The 20,788-nt window shown below is 46.2% G+C and overlaps 1 protein-coding gene across 1 annotated transcript; it reads left to right on the top strand.

Moving 5' to 3' along the window:
- Positions 1-517: 517 nt before the first annotated feature.
- Positions 518-18,760, top strand: STIP1 (stress induced phosphoprotein 1). Its single transcript, XM_066359934.1, has 14 exons — positions 518-662; positions 5,784-5,993; positions 7,042-7,183; positions 7,727-7,868; positions 8,531-8,699; positions 10,071-10,197; positions 10,291-10,393; positions 10,687-10,807; positions 13,045-13,141; positions 13,286-13,410; positions 16,174-16,210; positions 17,177-17,280; positions 17,481-17,653; positions 18,265-18,760. The coding sequence occupies exons 1-14, from the start codon at positions 654-656 to the stop codon at positions 18,335-18,337; spliced, it is 1,632 nt and encodes a 543-aa protein (XP_066216031.1). The 5' UTR covers positions 518-653; the 3' UTR covers positions 18,338-18,760.
- The last annotated feature ends 2,028 nt before the right edge of the window (positions 18,761-20,788 follow it).

Below are 20,788 nucleotides of genomic sequence, written 5' to 3'. Positions count from 1 at the left end.
AATGAGTCGTCTCGGCCGGACCGCAGCAGAGGGAGGAGGGAAGCGGCCTGGAACCCAGATGGTCCCCGCAGACTCCCGGCAGCTGGAGCCACCGCGGCAGATGACTTAGCTTCGGACTCCCGCAAACCCCACACTGCAGGCAGCAATTAGGACCCATCAGCTCAAAGTGTTGGCAACTCTCCGCCCAATTGAATTTTTTTTATCGGAAGGAGTTTCTGTCATGAAGTCCACCAGCCCAATGGGAAAAGTGGAAATTTCCAGAAAGAACCAGGGCCAATGGGCGCGGCCAGCGCGACTACAATTGGCGGAGCAAGCAACCAATTCCTGTGTCAGGTACCCGTCCCTCCCTCCAATCGCGGAGCCGAAGATGGGCGGGTCGTACCTGGGAGCGCCCAATCCCGAGGCACCTTGGAGGCAGGGCCGGGGGGATTACTTCAGGCTGTCCAATGAAAGAGAGGCGAAGATGATGAACTAGACTTGTAGCCAATAGTAGAGAAGCATAGAAAACCCATAGAGGAACGTGACCATTGAGCAAGCGAGGAAGGGGCGGGATCCGGGGGTCCCGGCAGCTTCTAGTAGGTTCCAGAAGGAGGCGCGTGCGGTTGGGAACACCGAGCGAACCGAGTCGATTCAACCGGGTTCTGGACTGGACTATGGAGCAGGTGAAGGGGGAGGCCAGGCTGAGGCCTGGGGGCTGATGCGGGCGCCCATTGGCGCTTGTGGGGGCCGAGGATATCGGAGCAGCGAGAAAGCGAGGGCGTGAGGGTCGCGGCCGGGTGCGGTGGAGCGAGGCCCGAGGCCCGGCCGCGGGGAGCGCGGGTTCCACTCAGCGCCGGTCGCCTTCATGCTCGGAGGAGGGCCAGGGATAGACACCAGTTCGGGGCGAGTCCGGCCCGCGACGGCAGGAGGGGCCGGGGCCCGCAGGCCGCCCGGGAGGTGGCTCCGCGCTGAGCGGGAGTGGGGGGCCGCGGAGTCAGCGGCCCTAGGACGGAGTGTCGGGGGGCCAGGGGCCTCGGAAGAGGCGCGAGGGGTCGGCCCCGCATCGGGGGGCTGGCTGGTCGACGGGAGAAGGCCGACGAAGAGGCCGCCCGGGACTCGGCCACACTTAACTTGGAGGAACGCGGGCAGCGGGAGCAGAAATAGTCGGGAAGTAGCTCCCGGACTTAGTCGGCAGTTGGGGGAAATAAACTCTTTTCCTGCGTCGGGACGGGAGAGTGTTGAGGGAAGGTGACGAGCAGCAAGTCCCGGGAACGGTGCCGTCCCTCGCGGTGCGGCCTCCCCCTCCTCCTCTTTCTCCTCTGGAGTGGGATTGCGGAGTAACCGCGGGCCGAGAGGTCGGGTTCTGCTTACTCGAGGACGGCTCCCTGGCTGTAGAAAACTGGGACTCCGTAGATGAGCAGCGCGAAGTCGGTTCCTTGCCTCTGCCCCGCGCTCGGTGGGGGAGATGCGAAGCTGCTGCTGGTGGCTTTCAGTGACTTCACCACGTCCTCGGTGGCCTGGAGGTTGTGGAAGGCTGGGAGAGGTTCTGTTCGTTTGGAAGCTGTCGTTGAGCTGTAGTGATTGATCTACAGGGGAAGAAAAGAGAAAAGGGCTCACGTTTTTGGTGTGATCTGCAGAGTCGAACCTTTTGCTTGTCGGATAGCCATTGTTCCTTGAGTCAAATCTGGAGCTTCTTTGCGCAGTTGAGAAAAAAGAAAATTAGAGTGGAATGGAGAAGGAAGTTTAACTCTTTTTTTCACCCTTGTGGTAATTACCTTGTATCCAGGAATAAGTAAGTAGGGTGTGATATAGACGAGAGAAAGATTTCTGAGATGAGAAGCACACTCACTACTCTTGTTAAATATACCAAAGTAGGAAAAAATGTTTTTTTGAGAAATCAGTCCTGCTGCCTGTTATGGGAGTGTATGTACAGGTAGACTGTAAATGAATAAATTCAGGACTGCACATTTACCCTGGCAGTTGTTCAAATGAGCTGGTACTTGAACTCCAGGTGTCCAAATCAACTTTTTTGTTTTTTTTAGTTTTTATATATTGATTTTAGAGAAACAGGAGCATCCATCTGTTCCTGTATGTGCCCCGACCGGGGATGGAACCTACAAGCTTTGCGCTTCCAGACAGTGAACTGACAGGGCCAGAATCTACTATCTTAAACCCATTCCTGAAAATAATATGTGATGTCTCTACCTTTTTTTTCATTTTCAATTCTGAGATTTTACATTTCAATTTTAGGGAAATTTGAGTGTCCAAAATTGTGTTGTTATTTTTAACTTAATTATTGCCCTGGTTGGTTCACTCAGTTGATTAGAGCAGTGGTCCCCAACCCCCGGGCTGCGGACCAGTACCGGTCCTTGGGCCACTTGGTACCAGTCCGCAGAGAAAGAAGAAACGTTGTCAGAATAAGAAATTTAAATACTGCCTGAATAATGAGGACATGCTCGTTGTTCCTCCTTTAACTTAGCCCAATAAATATCGTAAGTTCGACAATTATATTTTAAAATACCACAGTTTTTACGCTGGTTGCATAATTTTATTTTGTGCATTTATCCGTCCCACCCTAAAGGCCGGTCCGTGAAAATATTTTCTGACATTAAACCAGTCCGTGGCCCAAAAAAGGTTGGGGACCAATGGATTAGAGCACTGTCTTAAAACACTGAGACCGTGGTTCTGTCCCCTGTCAGGGCACATGGGGGAGTGACCAGTGAATGCACTAAGTGGAACAACAAATGAGTGCTTCTCTCTCTCCCTCCTCCCTTCCTCTCTCTGTCTCTCTAAAATCAATCAGTTAAAAATATCTTTTAGCCTGACCAGGTGGTGGCACAGTGGATAGAGCATCGGACTGGGATGTGGAAGGACCCAGGTTCGAGACCTTGAGGTCGCCAGCTTGAGCGCAGGCTCATCTGGCTTGAGCAAAAAGCTCACCAGCTTGGACCCAAGGTCGCTGGCTCCAGCAAGGGGTTACTCAGTCTGCTGAAGGCCCGCGGTCAAGGCACATATGAGAAAGCAATCAATGAACAACTAAGAAGTCGCAACGCGCAACGAAAAACTAATGATTGATGCTTCTCATCTCTCTCCGTTCCTGTCTGTCCCTGTCTATCTCTGCCTCTGTAAAAAAAAAAAAAAAATATATATATATATATATATATATATATATATATATATATATATATATATCTTAAAAAGTTTTACTTGTTGATTTTTGGAGAGAGGAGAAGGGAGAGAGAAGCATCAATTTGTTGTCCCACTTATGTATGCATTCTTTTGTTGATTCTTTTATGTGTCCTGACCAGGGATCAAACCCACAACCTTGCTGTATCGAGATGATGCTCTTACCAACTGAGATAACCCCAGCCAGGGCCAAAATTGCACTTTTTTTTTTTTTTTTTAACAGAATTGGAGAGAGGGATAGATAGGGACAGACAGACAGGAACGGAGAGAGATGAGAAGCATCAATCATTAGTTTTTCTTTGCGACACCGTAGTTGTTCATTGATTGCTTTCTCATATGTGCCTTGACCGTGGGGCTACAGTAGACTGAGTTAATCCCTTGTTCGAGCCAGTGACCTTGGGTCCAAGCTGGTGAGCCTCGCTCAAACCAGATGAGCTCGCGCTCAAGCTGGCGACCTCGGGGTCTTGAACCTGGGTACTCCGCATCCCAGTCCGACACTCTTCCCACTGTGCCACCGCCTGGTCAGGCCAAAATTGTACTTTTAAAAAATAAAAGTGCAGTACCTTGCTAATGAATCCCACAATGATGTACTTTTTATATTTGACCTAATACATGCATACTGTTACATATTGTCTACATGCTGGTATTTCTGTTGCATTTGATCTTTAAAGTGCTGGTCATGACCTACTAACTTGATTTCCTGGCTGACTGTATTCCTTTTGGAAAAAAGTCTCTGGGATAGACAAGAACTTTGCCAAGCTGCTCCTGACTGCCTTTTGTTACTAGTTGAGTTTTAAACTTTTGGACTCTATTCTGGGTTCTAAGATTTTCATCCCCTGCTTGCTAAAATTTGACAGTCTCCTGCCTTTTTTCAGGTAGAGGTTTTCTCTCAGTTCTCTCTGAAGGAGATTCCCAACTGTGTTCCTCAGAGGTCCAGTAGAATTCTTTTTTTTTTTCCCTTTTTGGGGGAGAGAGAGAGAGAGACAGACACACACACACACACACACACACACAGGAAGGGGGAGATACACGAAGCATCAACCCATAATTGTGTCACTTGAGTTGTTCATTGATTGCTTCTCATATGTGCCTTGACCTAGGCGTGGGGGTGGGGGGGCTCTCAAGCCAAGCCTAGTAACCCATTGCTCAAGCCAGCAACCATGGGATTGTATTTATATCTATGATCCCACGCTCAAGCTGGATGAGTTCGCACTCAGGCCATCAAGCAGAATTCTTTCTTGCATCATTATATGAGGTCATGGGTGGATGATGGATAAAAAGAAAAAAATTGCCTGACCGCGTGGTGGCGCAGTGGATAGAGCGTTGGACTGGGATGCAGAGGACCCAGGTTCGAGAGACCAAGGTCGCTCAGTGTGCTGTACCCCCTCCCCAAGTCAAGGCACATATGAGAAAGCAATCAACGAACAACTAAGGTGCTGCAACGAAGAATTGGAGTTTCTCGTGTCTCGCCCCTCCTGCCTGTCCTTCTCTCTGACTGTCACAAAATAAATAAGTAAAATTAAAATGCTTTTTTAAAAAAAGGCTTTAAAGAAAAAATGATACAGTAATTTGAATGACATGGCCTGGTATCAGTGTATGTGTTTGCAATTGAAGGGTGGTCCTCCCTCTCTTGTAGGGCATCCCTGGTTAGGAGAAACCCATTTATTTGTTTGTTTGTTTATTTTTAATTTTTTGATTGTTTTAGCTAGAGAGGAGGAGAGAGAGACACACACACACACACAGGAACATTGGTCTGTTCCTGTATGTACCCTGACTGGGGACCAAACTAGCAACCTCTGCGCCTTGGGCGGATGCTCCAACAAACCGAGCTCTCCGCCAGGGCTAGGAGAAACCCCTTTAGATTAAGCCACTGCTCTGATTGCCAAGGCTCCTCACTTATTTATACCTTTTGGTGTATTCCTGCTTTTTCCATTCTGAATGTTTGAGAGGATAGTGGATTAAACCACCAGTAGTGATTTTTTAATTCTCCATCCCTTTGTACCAGATTAATATTTAAGCATGGCAAACCTGAATTGGGAGGGGGAGGACTGGGCTTTCCTTTATCCATTAAAGAACAGGGCTTTAATCTACCATGCTGTGGTGTATTATCACACCTGTAAATAGAAATATGTAGATACAGTATTTCTGTGATCATGGGAGAGCATATTGATGCTCCCAAGGAAGCCCTCTTAAAGCCTTTTTAGTTCACACTTACGCTGCTTCCTCCTGTGAGGAGTGATCAGGCCTGTGCTCAGTTTATCTTTTGGACACTTTGGAAATCTATGGCAATTGAACTTATTTTTCTATGACAGGAACTCATAAGTATGCCCTAGAGTGCCTTCACCAGCTCGAAGTAGAGGCATGAAAGAGTGGTTTGAGTTCTCACTGATTCACATGGGAGCCAGTAGAAAGCAAAGTGTTAGGCTTCTGCCTGGTTATTTTTTCCTTGCTGGTTCTGAGAGGTGTTCTCATAGGTTAAATAAATTAACCTGTGATTTCTCTCTTCTGAACTGTAACTAATTTGTTGATACTACAGCGAAGAATGAGTATCACCTAAAAAGTTGGGACTAAATAAACATATTGTGGAAAGAAACTATAGTGGCTCCTTTTCTTCTCAGGTAAATGAACTAAAAGAGAAGGGCAATAAGGCCCTGAGCGCCGGCAACATCGATGATGCCTTACAGTGCTACTCCGAAGCAATTAAACTCGATCCCCAGAACCATGTGCTCTACAGCAATCGCTCAGCGGCCTATGCCAAGAAAGGAGACTACCAGAAAGCCTATGAGGATGGTTGCAAAACGGTTGACTTAAAGCCCAACTGGGGCAAGGTAAGCTGTGGGTGCGCTGGGGCTCTTCACACTTCCCAGAAATGCCTTTTAGTGTACAGTTCTTAAATATCAGACTCTCCTGACCTGGCTTGTTGCCTGGCTCAATAGGCTAGTATTACCTTATGTCCTTCAGAGTAATGGCATATTTAATCAAATCTCGGGTACCGTTAGTTGTTAAGACACATCTCTCTTTGTTTTTTTTTTTGGGGGGGGGGTTGGTATTACTAAGAAAGAAAATGCCTAAGAAACCGATAACACAGGATCATAGATGACCCTTAGTGGGGAGAGAGTGCCTCAGATACTTGGCTGGATTCTTGGGATGTCAATCTTGGTGTTAACATCCTGCTCCTCTTCCTGTATTTTTTTCTTTGGCCTTCACATGAATGCCCATTTTGTTCCATGAAATGTAGTTTCTTTTGAGTTTGCCTCCTAGATTTACCTCTAGGTACTCTTTACAGTCATGTGTCGCATAACAGCTGGGCTACATTCTGAGAACTGAGTCATTAGGTGCTTTCCTTATTGTGGGAACATCACAGAGTGCACTTGCACAAATCTGGATAAGCTAGCCTACTTCCTGCATGCCTAGGCTATATAGGCTAGCCTCTCGCTCCTAGGCTACACACCTTGACAGTGTGTTAGTGTACTGAATACTATAGGCAACGGTAAACAAAGTAGTATTTGTTTACTACTACTGCATAGAAAAGGTACAGTGAAAATACAGTGTAAAAGGTAAGAAAAATGGTACACGTATATAGGGCACTTACCACAAATGGAGGCTACAGAACTGGAATTTTCTCTGGGTGAATCAGTAGACAGTGAGTGAATGTAAAGGCCCAGAACATTACATTACTGTAGACTTTATATAAACACTGTACACTTAGGCTACAGAAATTTATTTGGAAATAGCATAGTGTTAGGGTGGCTACAATGTTACTAAGCGATAGGAATTTTTTAGTTTTATTACAATCTTAGGAGACTATTGTCATACACACACAGTTTGTTATTAACCAAAATGGCTATATTTTGTGTGTGTCTTTGCTTATTTAAGGGCTATTCACGAAAAGCAGCAGCTCTTGAGTTCTTAAACCGCTTTGAAGAAGCCAAGCGAACCTATGAGGAGGGTTTAAAACATGAACCAAATAATCCTCAGCTCAAAGAGGGTTTACAGAATATGGAGGCGCGGTTGGCAGGTGAGCACCACATACATTGTTGTTTTTCCTTTTTTTAACCATTATCTTTAACCTTACCTGTAAGTGTCGACCTGGAACGCTGAGGTCGCTGGTTCGAAAACCAGGGCTTGCCTGGTCAAGGCACATATGGGAGTTGATGCTTCCTGCTCCTCCCTTCTCTCTCTCTCTCCCTCCCACTCCCTTTCTCTCTCTCTCTCTCTCCCCCCTCTCTTCTCCAAAATGAATTAAAAAAAAAATTTAACCAAAAACATCTTTAAAATGGGACTAAGGCCCTGGCCAGGTAGCTCAGGTGCTTAGAGGTTCATCCCAATATGCCAAGGTTGTAGGTTCCATCCCTGGTCAGGACACATACAAGAATCAACCAGGGATGGCATGAATAAGTGTAACAACAAATCAGTGTTTTTCTCTCCCTCTCTCCCCCTCACGCTTTCTCTCTAAAAAGCAAAATAAAATGGGGTTTTGAGGCTTTTCCCCCCATGAAATGGCAATAAGCTACAGGAGCATAGTAACTTGAGTGAACCAATGCACTTTCCTTTGGAACAGAGAGGAAGTTCATGAACCCTTTCAACATGCCCAATCTATACCAGAAGCTGGAGAGTGACCCCAGGACAAGAACACTGCTCAGTGACCCCACCTACCGGGAACTGATCGAGCAACTCCGACACAAGCCGTCTGACCTGGGCACGTAAGTGCAGGCAGCATAGTTTGTCTCTGGAGATGGATGTGAATATCATCTTCTGGGATTCTACAGCAGGGGGTTCCCTCGTTCAGACTGCAGGGTCTCTGCCTTCTTTTTCTCCAAAGAGCAGTAGGAGTTTGTTGGTTTGTTTGTATTTCTAGAAAGGGTAGGGGAAGTATATGGCAGAGGAGTCTGCAATGCTCTTTCTAATCTTTACATGCCCCTTCACTGCTCTCCTGTGACTGTGCTCTGACACTAACTGTATTCTTCCCATACACATAGGCCCTACTGTCTCTTGATATATTGGAGTGGAAACTCAAGGTTAAAAAGAATGTCAGGTGTAAAGAGGTGTCTATAAATCTTGTACTAGCGTCTGCATCTATCTGACTCCTGAGATCAGACAAAGTATATACGTAATAACTCGTTTCTCTCGTATCAGCTGGCTCAAGAAATAAATCTACCTTTGTAACCTCATTTTAGATGGGTTTCTGAAGGGCTGAGTATTTCCCAATTATAAATCATAGTAAGTGCAGAATCTAGCGATTTTTTTATGGGAGAGAAGCTTTTATATACAGTAGTCTAAGCTTGAGCAATAAATGAGACTTGAGGAACAGTGTGGGGAAGAATAATTGTGTATGGTTTTTTTATGTTTTTATTTTTAATACAAGGAAACTGCAAGATCCCCGGATCATGACTACGCTCAGTGTCCTGCTGGGATTTGATCTAGGTGGCATGGATGAGGAGGAGGAAGTTGTGACACCTCCACCGCCACCTCCTCCCAAAAAGGAGACCAAGCCAGAGCCAATGGAAGAGGATCTCCCAGAGAATAAGAAGCAGGTCTCGTTTTTGTTTTTTCCCCTCATTACTATCGTGATTGTAAACAACCTAGTCAACATAGGTGTTTCGGGTGGGAAAATCAGTAGACTGTGGATAGCTATAGTTTTTAGTGCTTCGTGTGTGCTAAGCGTATTATTAATTAAAATGGTTAATACTTAAGAGATATAAGAGATTTCGTAGGAGTCATGTGTGGAATCAGAGCTTGCTTTCGTAGTCCCACAGCTCCTGTGGTTGTGCTAGTGTGGATATTGGCCAGAGCAAGCCAGTCAAGTTGTGAGTGACCCTTGTCCCTGCCATGATCCAGAAGAATGTATCTGTATCAGTTCTTCTGCTTCTGCTTCTATGTTCTGGTTGGACGTGGTGTGTAATTAATTAAAAGTTGTCCACTTTGCCTGACCAGGCAGTGGCACAGTGGATAGAGCGTCGGACTGGGATGCAGAAGACCCAGGTTCGAGACCCTGAGGTCGCCAGCTTGAGCGCGGGCTCATCTGGTTTGAGCACAGCTCACCAGCTTGGACCCAAGGTTGCTGGCATGAGCAAGGAGTTACTCGGTCTGCTGTAGCCCCACGGTCAAGGCACATATGAGAAAGCAATCAATGAACTAAGGTGTCGCAACGAAAAATTAATAATTGATGCTTCTCATCTCTCTTTGTTCCTGCCTGTCCCTATCTATCTCTCTCTCTGACTCTGTCTCTGTAAAAAAAAAAAAAAAAAAGTTATCCACTTAGCTACACCATCTTCCAAAGCAGGAGGCAGGTTGCCTAAATGATTTTCTTTACTTTGTAAATGAGAACAGCAGAGTGTTGCCAGATTGAGCACCTTTTCACCAGGTGAGTGTTGGTTGTTTGGGGTGTCTCGGCTGGAAAAGGCCCTGCGGTGTGTGGGTAGCAGTGAGCTGTGCTAAAGACTCATGTCATCAGTACACCTTCTACTCCTCTCACCAACCCCCTGCTGTTGCTGTTCCCTGAAGAGCTAGCCACACCACAGAAACTGGACTTGCCGCAGCCTCTCGCAGTAAACCTGATAGAAAACTGCTGTCCTCTTTGAAGTTGATTCAAGTTGAAGGGATTTTTTTTCTCCCCTATAGTTGGCTGAAGAAGCCCTCTGTTTTCTGACAAAGATCCAGGAGAGTGGGTGGACAGGGGACTTTTGAGGAAGCAGAGATGAAACCCTAACTTTCCATTCTGACAGCTCATGCTACACTGTGTGAGCCGATAATAGGTTGATGAAGAGGTCTGTGGATGTCAAGAACCTGCTTCCGTAGACATGGTAGCTGCAGGCGCTATTCAGTGCCTGTGGCAGGTCGCAGGCTCTCTCTTTGCTGTCTTGGTTGGATTTGCTCAGTACTCACTTCTCTTAAACCTTGTTTAGGCTCTGAAAGAAAAAGAGTTGGGGAATGACGCCTACAAGAAAAAAGACTTTGACACCGCCTTGAAGCACTATGACAGAGCTAGGGACCTGGATCCCACCAACATGACTTACATGACCAATCAAGCAGGTGAGGCCCAGGATGAGGGGCAGATGCGTTGTTCAATAGTCCTGGGGTAGAGGCAAGGGCTGATTCTTCCTTCTTAACATTTCTGCCTGGCAGCTGTGTACTTCGAAAAGGGCGACTACAGTAAATGCCGGGAGCTTTGTGAGAAGGCCATCGAAGTGGGGCGAGAAAACCGGGAAGACTATCGACAAATTGCCAAGTACGCTTGACCTTCTGGAAGTACCTTGAGTGGTGTGGAGGTTTCCATACCCAAAATTTACACATCTCTGTGTGGGGGAGGAAGGGTGCTGGGCACAGCGTGTGGTCTGTTGTCCTGTACTTGTTAACAGTGGGCTGGAAGGGAGGCCCCAGGAGTCAGGACCAAAGGTGTTGAGAGGCACAGTGCTGAAGCAGTGGTGTGGGCCTGGTTTCTGGTTGTAGATGGGTTTTCTCTGCAGGGGCTGGCCTTGTCTCTGCTCTCCTCCTTAGCAAGTTGTCTTTCCTCTTTGTCAGAGCTTATGCACGGATTGGCAATTCCTACTTCAAGGAAGAAAAATACAAGGATGCTATCCATTTCTACAACAAGTCTCTGGCAGAGCACCGAACACCAGATGTGCTCAAGAAATGCCAACAGGTGGGTAGGGAAAGAATAAGGGCTGCTCTGACCGGATGGCTTGGTTGGTTAGAGCCTTGTCCTGATATACAAAGGTTGCCTGTTCGATCCCTGGTCAGGGCACATGCAGAAACCAGTTGATGTTTCTGTCTCCCCCACCCCTACCCTTTAAGTCAAATTTTAAAAAAATTGCAGGATGTTATCTTTTATTATTGTCATTTAATAATGAACCTTAATTTCCATTGACTTAAGAAAAGGGAAGCCTGACCTGTGGTGGCACAGTGGATAAAGCATCGACCTGGAATGCTGAGGTCGCCGGTTCAAAACCCTGGGCTTGCCTGGTCAAGGCACATATGGGAGTTGATGCTTCCTGCTCTTCCCCCCTTTCTCTCTCTCTCTCTCCTCTAAAATGAATAAATAAATAAAAATTAAAATAAAAAAAAATAAAATCAATAAATTTGAAAAAAAAAAAAAAAAAAAGGGAAGAGGGCAGGAAGAGAGAGGCATCAACTCGTTCCACTTAATTGTTCCATTTAGGTTGTGTACTTTTTGGTTGCTTTTCATATGTGCTCTAAACAGGGATCAAACCCATGACCTTGGCATGCCGGGATGTCACTATCCACTGAACTTCCCAACCAGGGCCTCTTTTTTTTATTTTATGTTTTTATCAGAGAGAGGCAGGAAGGGAGATGAGAGGCATCAACTTGTAGTTGCATCACTTTAGTAGTTCATTGATTGCTTCCTATATGTGCCTTGAACAGGAGGCTCAAGCTGAGCCAGTGATTGACCTTGCGCTTCAAGCCAGTGAACATGGGATCCTATTGATGACCCCATGCCCAAGCTGGCTAGGCTGTGCTCAAGTCAGTGACCTTGGAGTTTCGAACCTGGGACCTCAGGGTCCCAGGTCAACATTGTATCCACTGTGCCATCAGTTAGGCAGATAATCTGTGACACAGCAGCACATTCATTTTTGCAATTTTACTGATTTTAGAGAAAGGCATGGTGGAGGGGAGGAACAGGAAGCATCAGCTCTTAATAGTTGCTTCTCATAAGTGCCTTGACCAGATAAACCCAGGGTTTCTAACCGGTGACCTCAGTAGTCCAGGTCAACACTTTATCCATTGCGCCACCACAGGCCAGGCACTATTTTTTATTTATTTATTTGTTGTGGCAGAGACAGAGTCAGATGGGGACAGACAAACAGGAAGGGAGAGAGATGAGAAGCATCAGTTCTTTGTTGCAGCTCCTTAGTTGTTCATTGATTGATTTCTCATATGTGCCTTGACCGGGGGGCTACAGCAGACGGAGTGACCCCTTACTCGAGCCAGCGACCTTGTGCTCAAGCTGGTGAGCTTTGCTCAAACCAGATGAGCCCGCGCTCAAGCTGGCGACCTCAGGGTCTCGAACCTGGGTCCTCTGCATCCCAGTCTGACGCTCTATCCACTGCGCCACCACCTGGTCAGGTTATGTGTGTTAATATTAATTGTCAGTGTGTTAACAGTGTCAGTGGTTCTTTTTTTTTTTTTTTTTTTACAGAGAGTGAGAGAGAGGGATAGACAGGGACAGAGAGAGATGAGAAGCATCAATCATTAGTTTTTCATTGTGTGTTGCAACACCTTAGTTGTTCATTAATTGCTTTCTCATATGTGCCTTGACCATGGGTCTTCAGCAGACCAAGTAACCCCTTGCTGGAGCCAGCGACCTTGGGTTCAAGCTGGTGGGCTTTTGCTCAAACCAGATGAGCTCGCGCTCAAGCTGACGACCTCAGGGTCTTGAACCTGGGTCCTCTGCATCCCAGTCCAACACTCTGTCCACTGTGCCACCGCCTGGTCAGGCGTGTCAGTGGTTCTTATTGTAACTTTAAGATTTTTCTTACATACCCAAAATGTTGTATATTATGCCAGTTGCCATAAATTATGTAGGAGGGATGATAGTATTTTCAAAGATATTTGTTATGCCCTGGCCGGATAGCTCAGTTCGTTGGAGCATTGTCCTAAAGTGCAGAGGTTGCCAGTTCGATCCCTGGTCAGGGTACATACAGGAACTGATCTATGTTCCTCTCTCTGTCTCTCTCTCCCTCTCCCCCTCTCCCTCCCTCTCCCTTTCCTCCCTCTCTCCCCCTCTCCCTGTCTTGCTCCCTTCCCCTCCATCCCCCTCCCGGTACTCTTGGAAAATTAAAATTTTAATCTGGCTTTTTAAGCCCAGTATTTATGTTTCTGGAAGTTTAAATGACTATTCCAAAAATTATTCTTCCTTAGGCAGAGAAAATCTTGAAGGAGCAAGAGCGGCTGGCATACATAAACCCTGACCTGGCTTTGGAGGAGAAGAACAAGGGCAACGAATGTTTCCAGAAAGGTATGTACAGCCTGGACGGCGCCATTGTGGGCTGAGTGGTGTAGACATGGTTTCTGGGTCTCGGCTGACTACGGGGTAAATATGCCTTCATGGAGAAAGGTGGCTTTATGCATTTTCTTTTAAGTCTCTCTTTTCTTTATCTAGGGGACTATCCTCAAGCCATGAAGCATTATACAGAAGCCATCAAACGAAACCCAAAAGATGCCAAATTGTACAGTAATCGAGCTGCCTGCTACACCAAACTCCTTGAGTTTCAGCTTGCACTCAAGGTAGGAGGAGCTGGGAGTGTGGAGCAGCCATTGTGGTGGCCTGTACATAGGAAATGTGTGTATTCTCTTTTCACGTGTTTTCAACATCAGCTTGCTGTTTTTATATTGATTATAGATTCAAGGTGGTGGTGGTGGTGGTACATGTGTGAGGTTTGTGAAATACAGGGGTGGGCAAAAGTAAAGTATTTGGTTTACAGTTCTGAGTGTGCAGAACACAATTTATTCTTTCATTATTACTTATTACTGTGTTATTTTCCATAGACAACTGTAAACCTGCTCTTGCCCTTCCTCATGCAGGCCCTGTCTTTACCTGGTCCTGACCACGATGTCATTAGTGATTGGGAATATTTGGGAAAATGGATCCTTTCCACCTTCCCTGATCACTGATATATTTTTTTCATGCCCATAATCCTTCCCCACATTTGTTTTCGTTTTGTCTTTTTAACATTTTAAGTGTAATTCAGTGACATCAAGTAGATCACACTGCTCTGTAACCCTCACCACCATCCGTCTCCGGACTTTTTCATCCCCCATACTGAACTGTATCCTCCCCTTGCCCCCGTCCACATCCTGGTAATCACTATTCTGCTTTCTGTCTGAACTTGATCATTTGCTGTACCTCATATAACTGGACCCAAACAATATTTGTTCTTGTGTGTCTGGTTTATTTCACTTAGTATGTTTCCAAGGTTCCCTTAATGTGTTAGCATTTCCTCCTTTTTGAAGGCTAAATCCTGTTTCATTATGTGTATATACCACCTTTTGTTTATTCGTTTTTCTGTTAATATGTTTCTCCTTTTGCCTGTTGTGAACAATGCTATTATGAATATGAGTGTACAGTATCTGTTCAAGCTCCTAGTTTTAATTCTTTCATATTCAGCAGTGAAAATGCTGGATCATAAGGTAGTTCTTTAATTTTTTAAATTCTTGAACTGTCGCCTGACCTGTGGTGACACAGTGTGTCAACCTGGAACACTGAGGTCACTGGTTCAAAACCCTAGGTTGCCTGGTCAAGGCACATACGGGAGTTGGTGCTTCCTATTCCTTCCCCCTTCTCTCTCTCTCTCCTATCTAAAGTGAATAAATAAAATCTTTAAAAAAAAATTCTTAAACTGCCATATTTTCTACAAGAGCTTTGCCATTCTTCACTTTTTGATATTTAGCTCAGCTAGACAGCTTTGCTGTTCTCAGTCACATTAAGTATGGTTAAATATGAATATGTTCTATGCTGTGGAGGAGTTATTCCACATTGCTCTCTTGAGCACAAGCTGCTTTGTGCCTCTATTGGCTACTTTTTAACTGTTCTCTAGGAGACAAACCAGAACCATTTTGTGGGAAGGTGAAAAGAGGTCATCTGTATGGAAACACCTGAGTTGATGAAGGGTTGTTTTTTTTTGCTGCCATTATCTTCTGGTTCTGTGGTCTAGAGACATCACTGCTGCTGGTAGGACTGTATAATGTCAAGCAGGTAGGTTTGCAGAGCAAAGAGTAACATCAGTCACCTGGGTGGGAGGTGGAACAGTACTCTCCCTCCCAGTGCACACAAAGGAAAGAATGAATGGATTTGCATCTGGCATTAAGAAATTCTTGGTGGGCCTGGCCTGTGGTGGTACAGTGGATAAAGCATCAACTTGGAATGCTGAGGTTGCCAGTTCGAGACCCTGGGCTTGCCTGGTCAAGGCATGTATGGGAGTTGATGCTTCCTGCTCCTCTCTCTCTCTTCTCTAAAATGAATAAATAAAATCTTTACAAAATAAAGAAATTCTTGGAAGAGTTGGAGTTCGGCCTAGTGTGGAAATGATACTGCATGGCATTTTTTACATGATTTTATATTTTGAAGGTGTTTCAAACAAAAATACACAGAATATCTGTATATTCTTCACCTATAATGAAAAATAAGTATTAATACTTTTTTTTTTTTTTGTATTTTTCTGAAGTTGGAAATGGGGAGAGACAGTCAGACAGACTCCCGCTTGCGCTCGACCGGGATCCACCCGGCATGCCCACCAGGGGCGATGCTCTGCCCCTCCGGGGCGTCACTCTGCTGCAAGCGACCAGAGCCACTCTAGTGCCTGGGGCAGAGGCCAAGGAGCCATCCCCAGCGCCCGGGCCATCTCTGTTCCAATGGAGCCTCGCTGAGGGAGGGGAAGAGAGAGACGGAGAGGGGGAGGGGTGGAGAAGCAGATGGGTGCCTCTCCTGTGTGCCCTGGACGGGAATCAAACCCGGGACCCCTGCACGCCAGGCCGACGCTCTACCACTGAGCCAACCGGCCAGGGCCCAGTTACAATAGTATTAGCACCTGATATGGCACAACTAGGGCCATAAGTGCCACCTGCTATATGTCTATATTCGGATTTCTCTACTTGCCTAAAAATATATTTTAAGCTGTCAGTTTCTAAAACCCATGTGTTTCATCTGGTTGTCACGGTCTCTGTAGTTTCTCAAACTAGAAGCTTCCCTGCCTTTTGTTGTTGTTACTGTTTTATTTTTAAATCATAACATCAGTGTTTTGAAAAGTCTAGACTGGTCCATAATCTGGATTTGTTGTCTCCTTTGGTGGTGTTTTAATCTCCCCTATTCTTTTTGCTGAGCCTGCTGTTAAATAACCCATGTGCCAGGATTGACAGGAGCCGTGAAGGCAAAAGTAGAATCCTCTGTAATGGCTCTGGGTGGTGGTTCAGTTCGTCATTCGAAGAGAGCAGTCTGCCTTGAGGTAGCTCATGGAAAGGAGTGAGCTAATTCCTTTTCCCTCTTCTTCCTAGGACTGTGAGGAATGTATCCAGTTAGAGCCAACCTTCAGTAAGTGCCTTTACTTATTCTCTTCCTGTCCATTGATTCTGGTCAAAAGGCAGACCTGTGGTGGCACAGTGAATAAGGCGTCGACCTAGAGAGCTGAGGTCACCGGTTCGGAACCCTGGCCTTGCCCGGTCAAGGCACATAAAAGAAGCAACTCTACTACAAGTGGATGCTTTCTGCTCCTCCCTCTCTTCCTCTTCTCTCTAAAATCAATACCTAAGATCTTTAAAGAAATTTTTTTCAATAGTAATAATAATAAAAGATTGATAGGTGGCCTGGTTGGATTGCTCAGTTGGTTTAGTGTATCATCCCATAAGCCAGGGTTGTGGGTTCAATCCCCAGTCAGAGCACATGTCATAATCAACCAATGAATGCATAAATAATGGAATGGAAATCAATGTTTTTCTCTCTCTCTCCCTTTCTCTGAATTTTTTTTTTTTTTTTTTTTTTTTCCCCCGAAGCTGGAAACGGAGGCAGTCAGACAGACTCCCGCATGTGCCCGACCGGGATCCACCTGGCACGCCCACCAGGGGGCGATGCTCTGCCCCTCTGGGGCGTCGCTCTGTTGCATCCAGAGCCATCGTAGCACCTGAGGCAAAGGCCACAGAGCCATCCTCAGTGCCTGGGCCATCTTTGCTCCAATGGAGCCTTGGCTGCGGGAGGGGAAGAGAGAGACAGAGAGGAAGGAGAGGGGGAGGGTTGGAGAAGCAGGCGCTTCTGTGTGCCCTGGCCGGGAATCGAACCCGGGACTCCTGCACGCCAGGCCGACGCTCTACCACTGAGCCAACCAGCCAGGGCTGAAAATTAATTTTTTAAAAAAAAAAACAAGATTGAGAGAAAGAAGGAACATGCTCTTTGTTTATCTGTGGATCCTCAAAGCCTGTGCACTTAGCAGCTGGCATCAGCAGACCTGACTCGGGAAGAAGTGAGTTGTGGACACTTCCTTACCTCTCCCATTTCTGTCTGCAGTCAAGGGTTACACACGGAAAGCCGCTGCGCTGGAAGCGATGAAGGACTACACAAAAGCTATGGATGTCTACCAGAAGGCGCTAGAGCTAGACTCCAACTGTAAGGTGGGGCTGCTTCTGGCTTCGGCGAGCTCCCCTACCCCCGCTTCTCTGTCGGGTCTTCTCGGCGTTCCTTCTGTGATCCTTTCCTCTCACCCGTTTTTCTATGTGTCTCAGTCCTCAATTATGTCTGTTGTCTCGGACCCGCTGAAGCAGTGAGGCAGGTTGTGCTGACGCCCTCTCCCTTTGGCTTTGCTGGAATGCAGGAAGCAGCAGATGGTTACCAGCGCTGTATGATGGCCCAGTACAACCGACATGACAGCCCCGAAGATGTGAAGCGGCGGGCCATGGCTGACCCTGAGGTGCAGCAGATCATGAGTGACCCAGCCATGCGGCTCATCCTGGAGCAGATGCAGAAGGACCCTCAGGCGCTCAGCGAGTGAGTAGGGCTGGGCTTAGATGGCCTGGAAGGATGAAGCAGTGAGAAATGTACAAGGTGGCAGGGGTGTCTGTGATCAGCCTGGGGCGGGGGCGGGGGGTATTTATTGTGATTCTTACTTGAAACTTAAAAAAGTGGCAGTTGGTGAACTAGAAGGGCTTTGTCTGCAGGTTAGTCATGACAGCTTAAACAGTTTATTCGCTAGGAGAAGGGTCTCAACCAGCCAAGGCCCATGCCCTCAAGGAGCCTGCGTTCTTGGGAGAAGAGACAGGCTATAAACAAGTAAATAGGTTAGGAAAGAAGACAATTCTGGAGATTGGTAATACGATAGGAAGGCCATTATAAAATGTTTATAAAATAAAAAAAGACATGATTGAAAATAAAATATTTGCATCAAAAATGGGATGTGGGGGAGGGAGCTGTGTCCCAATAAAGTGGAACTGGTCAGGTTCTGACTGCACAGCATGAAGGCCTCTGCAGTTCTGCCAGGACTTGTCCTTAACCACATCCTGTTGGTATTTCCCAGCTGCTTTGCACTAGGCTTGCTCCAAGAACAAGTAAGGCATCTTTTAGGTTAAGTCTCATTTTAAACTTTGCCTCTTCTTCATTAGACACTTAAAGAATCCTGTAATAGCACAGAAGATCCAGAAGCTGATGGATGTGGGTCTGATTGCAATTCGGTGATGACTTGCTCGGCCTCCCCCTTCCCTTCACCCTCATGTGGAAAGAGGAGCTGGGACCGCGGCTGGCAGCACGGAGCAGAGGGGAGAGAAGGGGAAAAGTGAACAACTTATCTATATATTTATACAGACCTGTGTGGAAGACAGAGACTTGTACCCGCATTACTCTACAGCCGCTGCCTCTGGGACCTCCCAGCACATGCATGGTCTCTTCTGCTGCCCTCCAGTTCCATGTCTCTGTCCCCTGTCCCTTGCCCCCCAGTCACTGTCTCAGCTGCTCTCCCATAGTTGGTTATTTTTTATTTGGGGCAGTGGGCATGTATGGGGAGGGGAGGGTGTTCTTCCCAACCTCAGGTCCTAGCCGTCTTCACATTGTTAACTCCACATCCCCTTCTCCAATAAAACAAGCCAGGTGGGCGTGGTTATACTCTGTGAAGTCCTTGAGTAATTTCTTTGCCAATATACTTTAGAATGGCTCTTCTCCATGGGTCACAACCTGGACTCGATGAGGTGTGTCTGAATTGACTAAGGACAAGGGCCTTTCTTTCTAATGTGTGGGTCAGTGTATGCTTGCTTTGGTTCCACTGATTTGCTGAGGTGGTCACAGTGGTCACTAGGTGGTGCTATCATTCAGTGAACAGCTGAAAGGGAACTTGGAGACACCCTTATCCAGAGTGGCCAGGTTCAGATAAACATTCAAGTGATTCTCATGGTATCAGTTCTCTACACTTGAGTCTTAAACCTAAAAGCCAGCTGGACCCATAGAACACTGGTTTCTACCAATGAACCAAAACTATTTCCATTACAAGACATACTTTTTTCCTAATTTTATTGATTTTACAACATCAATTTGTTGCTCTTATTTTTTCTTTTTTTAGGTGAAAGAAGAGATAGTGAGGCAGTCTCTTGCATGTACCCCAACTGAGATCCACCTAGCAACCCCAGGGACAACGCTCAAGTACTCAGCTATTTTTAGTGCCTGAGGCTGTCACACTCACCTGGGGCCAAGCTGTAACCAATCAAGCCATTAGCTGTGGGAGGAGAAAAGGGAGAAGAAGGGAAGTGGGGAAAAGCAGATGTTTGCTTGTCCTGTGTAGCCTGACCAGGAATTGAACCCAGGATGTCCATACGCCAGATCCACTGAGCTACCTGCTAGGGACCATTTTTTGTTTTTGTTTTTAAACAGCAAGGGAGAGAGATGAGAAGCAACAACTTGTAGTTGTCGCACCTTAGCTGTTCATTGCTTCTCATATGTGCCTTGACCTGGGGGCTGCAGCCAAGCCAATGATCCCTTGCTCAAGCCAGTGACCTTTGAGCTCAAGCCAGCAACCATGGAGTCATGTCTATGATCCCATGCTCAAACCAGCAACCTCAGGGTTTCGAACCTGGGTCCTCAGCGTCCCAGGTCAATGCTCTATCAACTGCATCACCACCTGGTTAGGTGGTTGTTCCACTTATTTGTACATTCATTAGTTTATTCTTGTATGTGCCCTGACCCAGGGATCCAACCTGCAGCCTTGGTGTATCGGATGACACTAACCAACTGAGCTACTTGGGGCAGGTGATCATCTTGAATTTACCTTTTGAGAAAAATCTCTCAGCAGTTATGCAGGGATGGGCAAAAGTAGGTTCTAAGTTGTGAGTACGTGAGACAGTATTTTTATTTTTATTTAAAGGTGTTTAATTTTTTTATTTTTATTTATTTACTCATTTTAGGGGTGGAGAGAGAGAAGGGGGAGGAGCAGGAAGCATCAACTCCCATATGTGCCTTGACCAGGCAAGCCAGGGTTTTGAACCGGCAACCTCAGTGTTTCCAGGTTGACGTTTTATCCACTGCGCCACCACAGGTCAGGCAGACAGTATTTTTATATTATTAATGCATTATTTGTATTACAACTAAATCTTTTTCTCACCTCTATATGTTTTAGTATTTAAAGAAACTGCTCTCGCCTGACCTGTGGTGGTGCAGTGGGTAAAAGCGTTGACCTGGAACGCTGAAGTTGCCGGTTCAAAACCCCAGGCTCGCCTGGTCAAGGCACATATGGGAGTTGATGCTTTCTGCTCTTCCCCCCTTCTCTCTCTCTTTGTCTCTCTCTGTTTCCTCTCTCTAAAAAATGAATTAAAAAAAAAAAATGTTGGCCTGACCTGTAGTGGCGCAGTGGATAAAGCGTCAACCTGGAAATGCTGAGGTCGCTGGTTCGAAACCCTGGGCTTGCCTGGTCAAGGCACACATGGGAGTTGATGCTTCCAGCTCCTCCCCCTTCTCTCTCTCTCTCTGTCTCTCCCTCTCCTCTCTAAAATGAATAAATAAAAAATTAAAAAAAAAAAAATCTTTAAAAAAAAAAATGTTAAAAAAAAAAAGAAACTGCTCTCAACTGGCTTACAGAAGAGGGTTTTAATTACACTTTCCCATGTTTGCAACAAACTATTTCTAAAACCCTCCTGGACTGGGACT

The sequence above is a fragment of the Saccopteryx leptura genome, chromosome 1 (assembly GCF_036850995.1).
Source record: "Saccopteryx leptura isolate mSacLep1 chromosome 1, mSacLep1_pri_phased_curated, whole genome shotgun sequence".
Taxonomy (NCBI): domain Eukaryota; kingdom Metazoa; phylum Chordata; class Mammalia; order Chiroptera; family Emballonuridae; genus Saccopteryx; species Saccopteryx leptura.
This window is presented reverse-complemented; position numbering and strand designations above follow the sequence as displayed.

Coding starts and splice junctions, on each gene's coding strand:
- STIP1 (XM_066359934.1), top strand. Junction 13,142..13,285: donor CAACGAATGTTTCCAGAAAG/GTATGTACAGCC, acceptor TTCTTTATCTAG/GGGACTATCCTCAAGCCATG. Junction 13,411..16,173: donor AGTTTCAGCTTGCACTCAAG/GTAGGAGGAGCT, acceptor TCTTCTTCCTAG/GACTGTGAGGAATGTATCCA.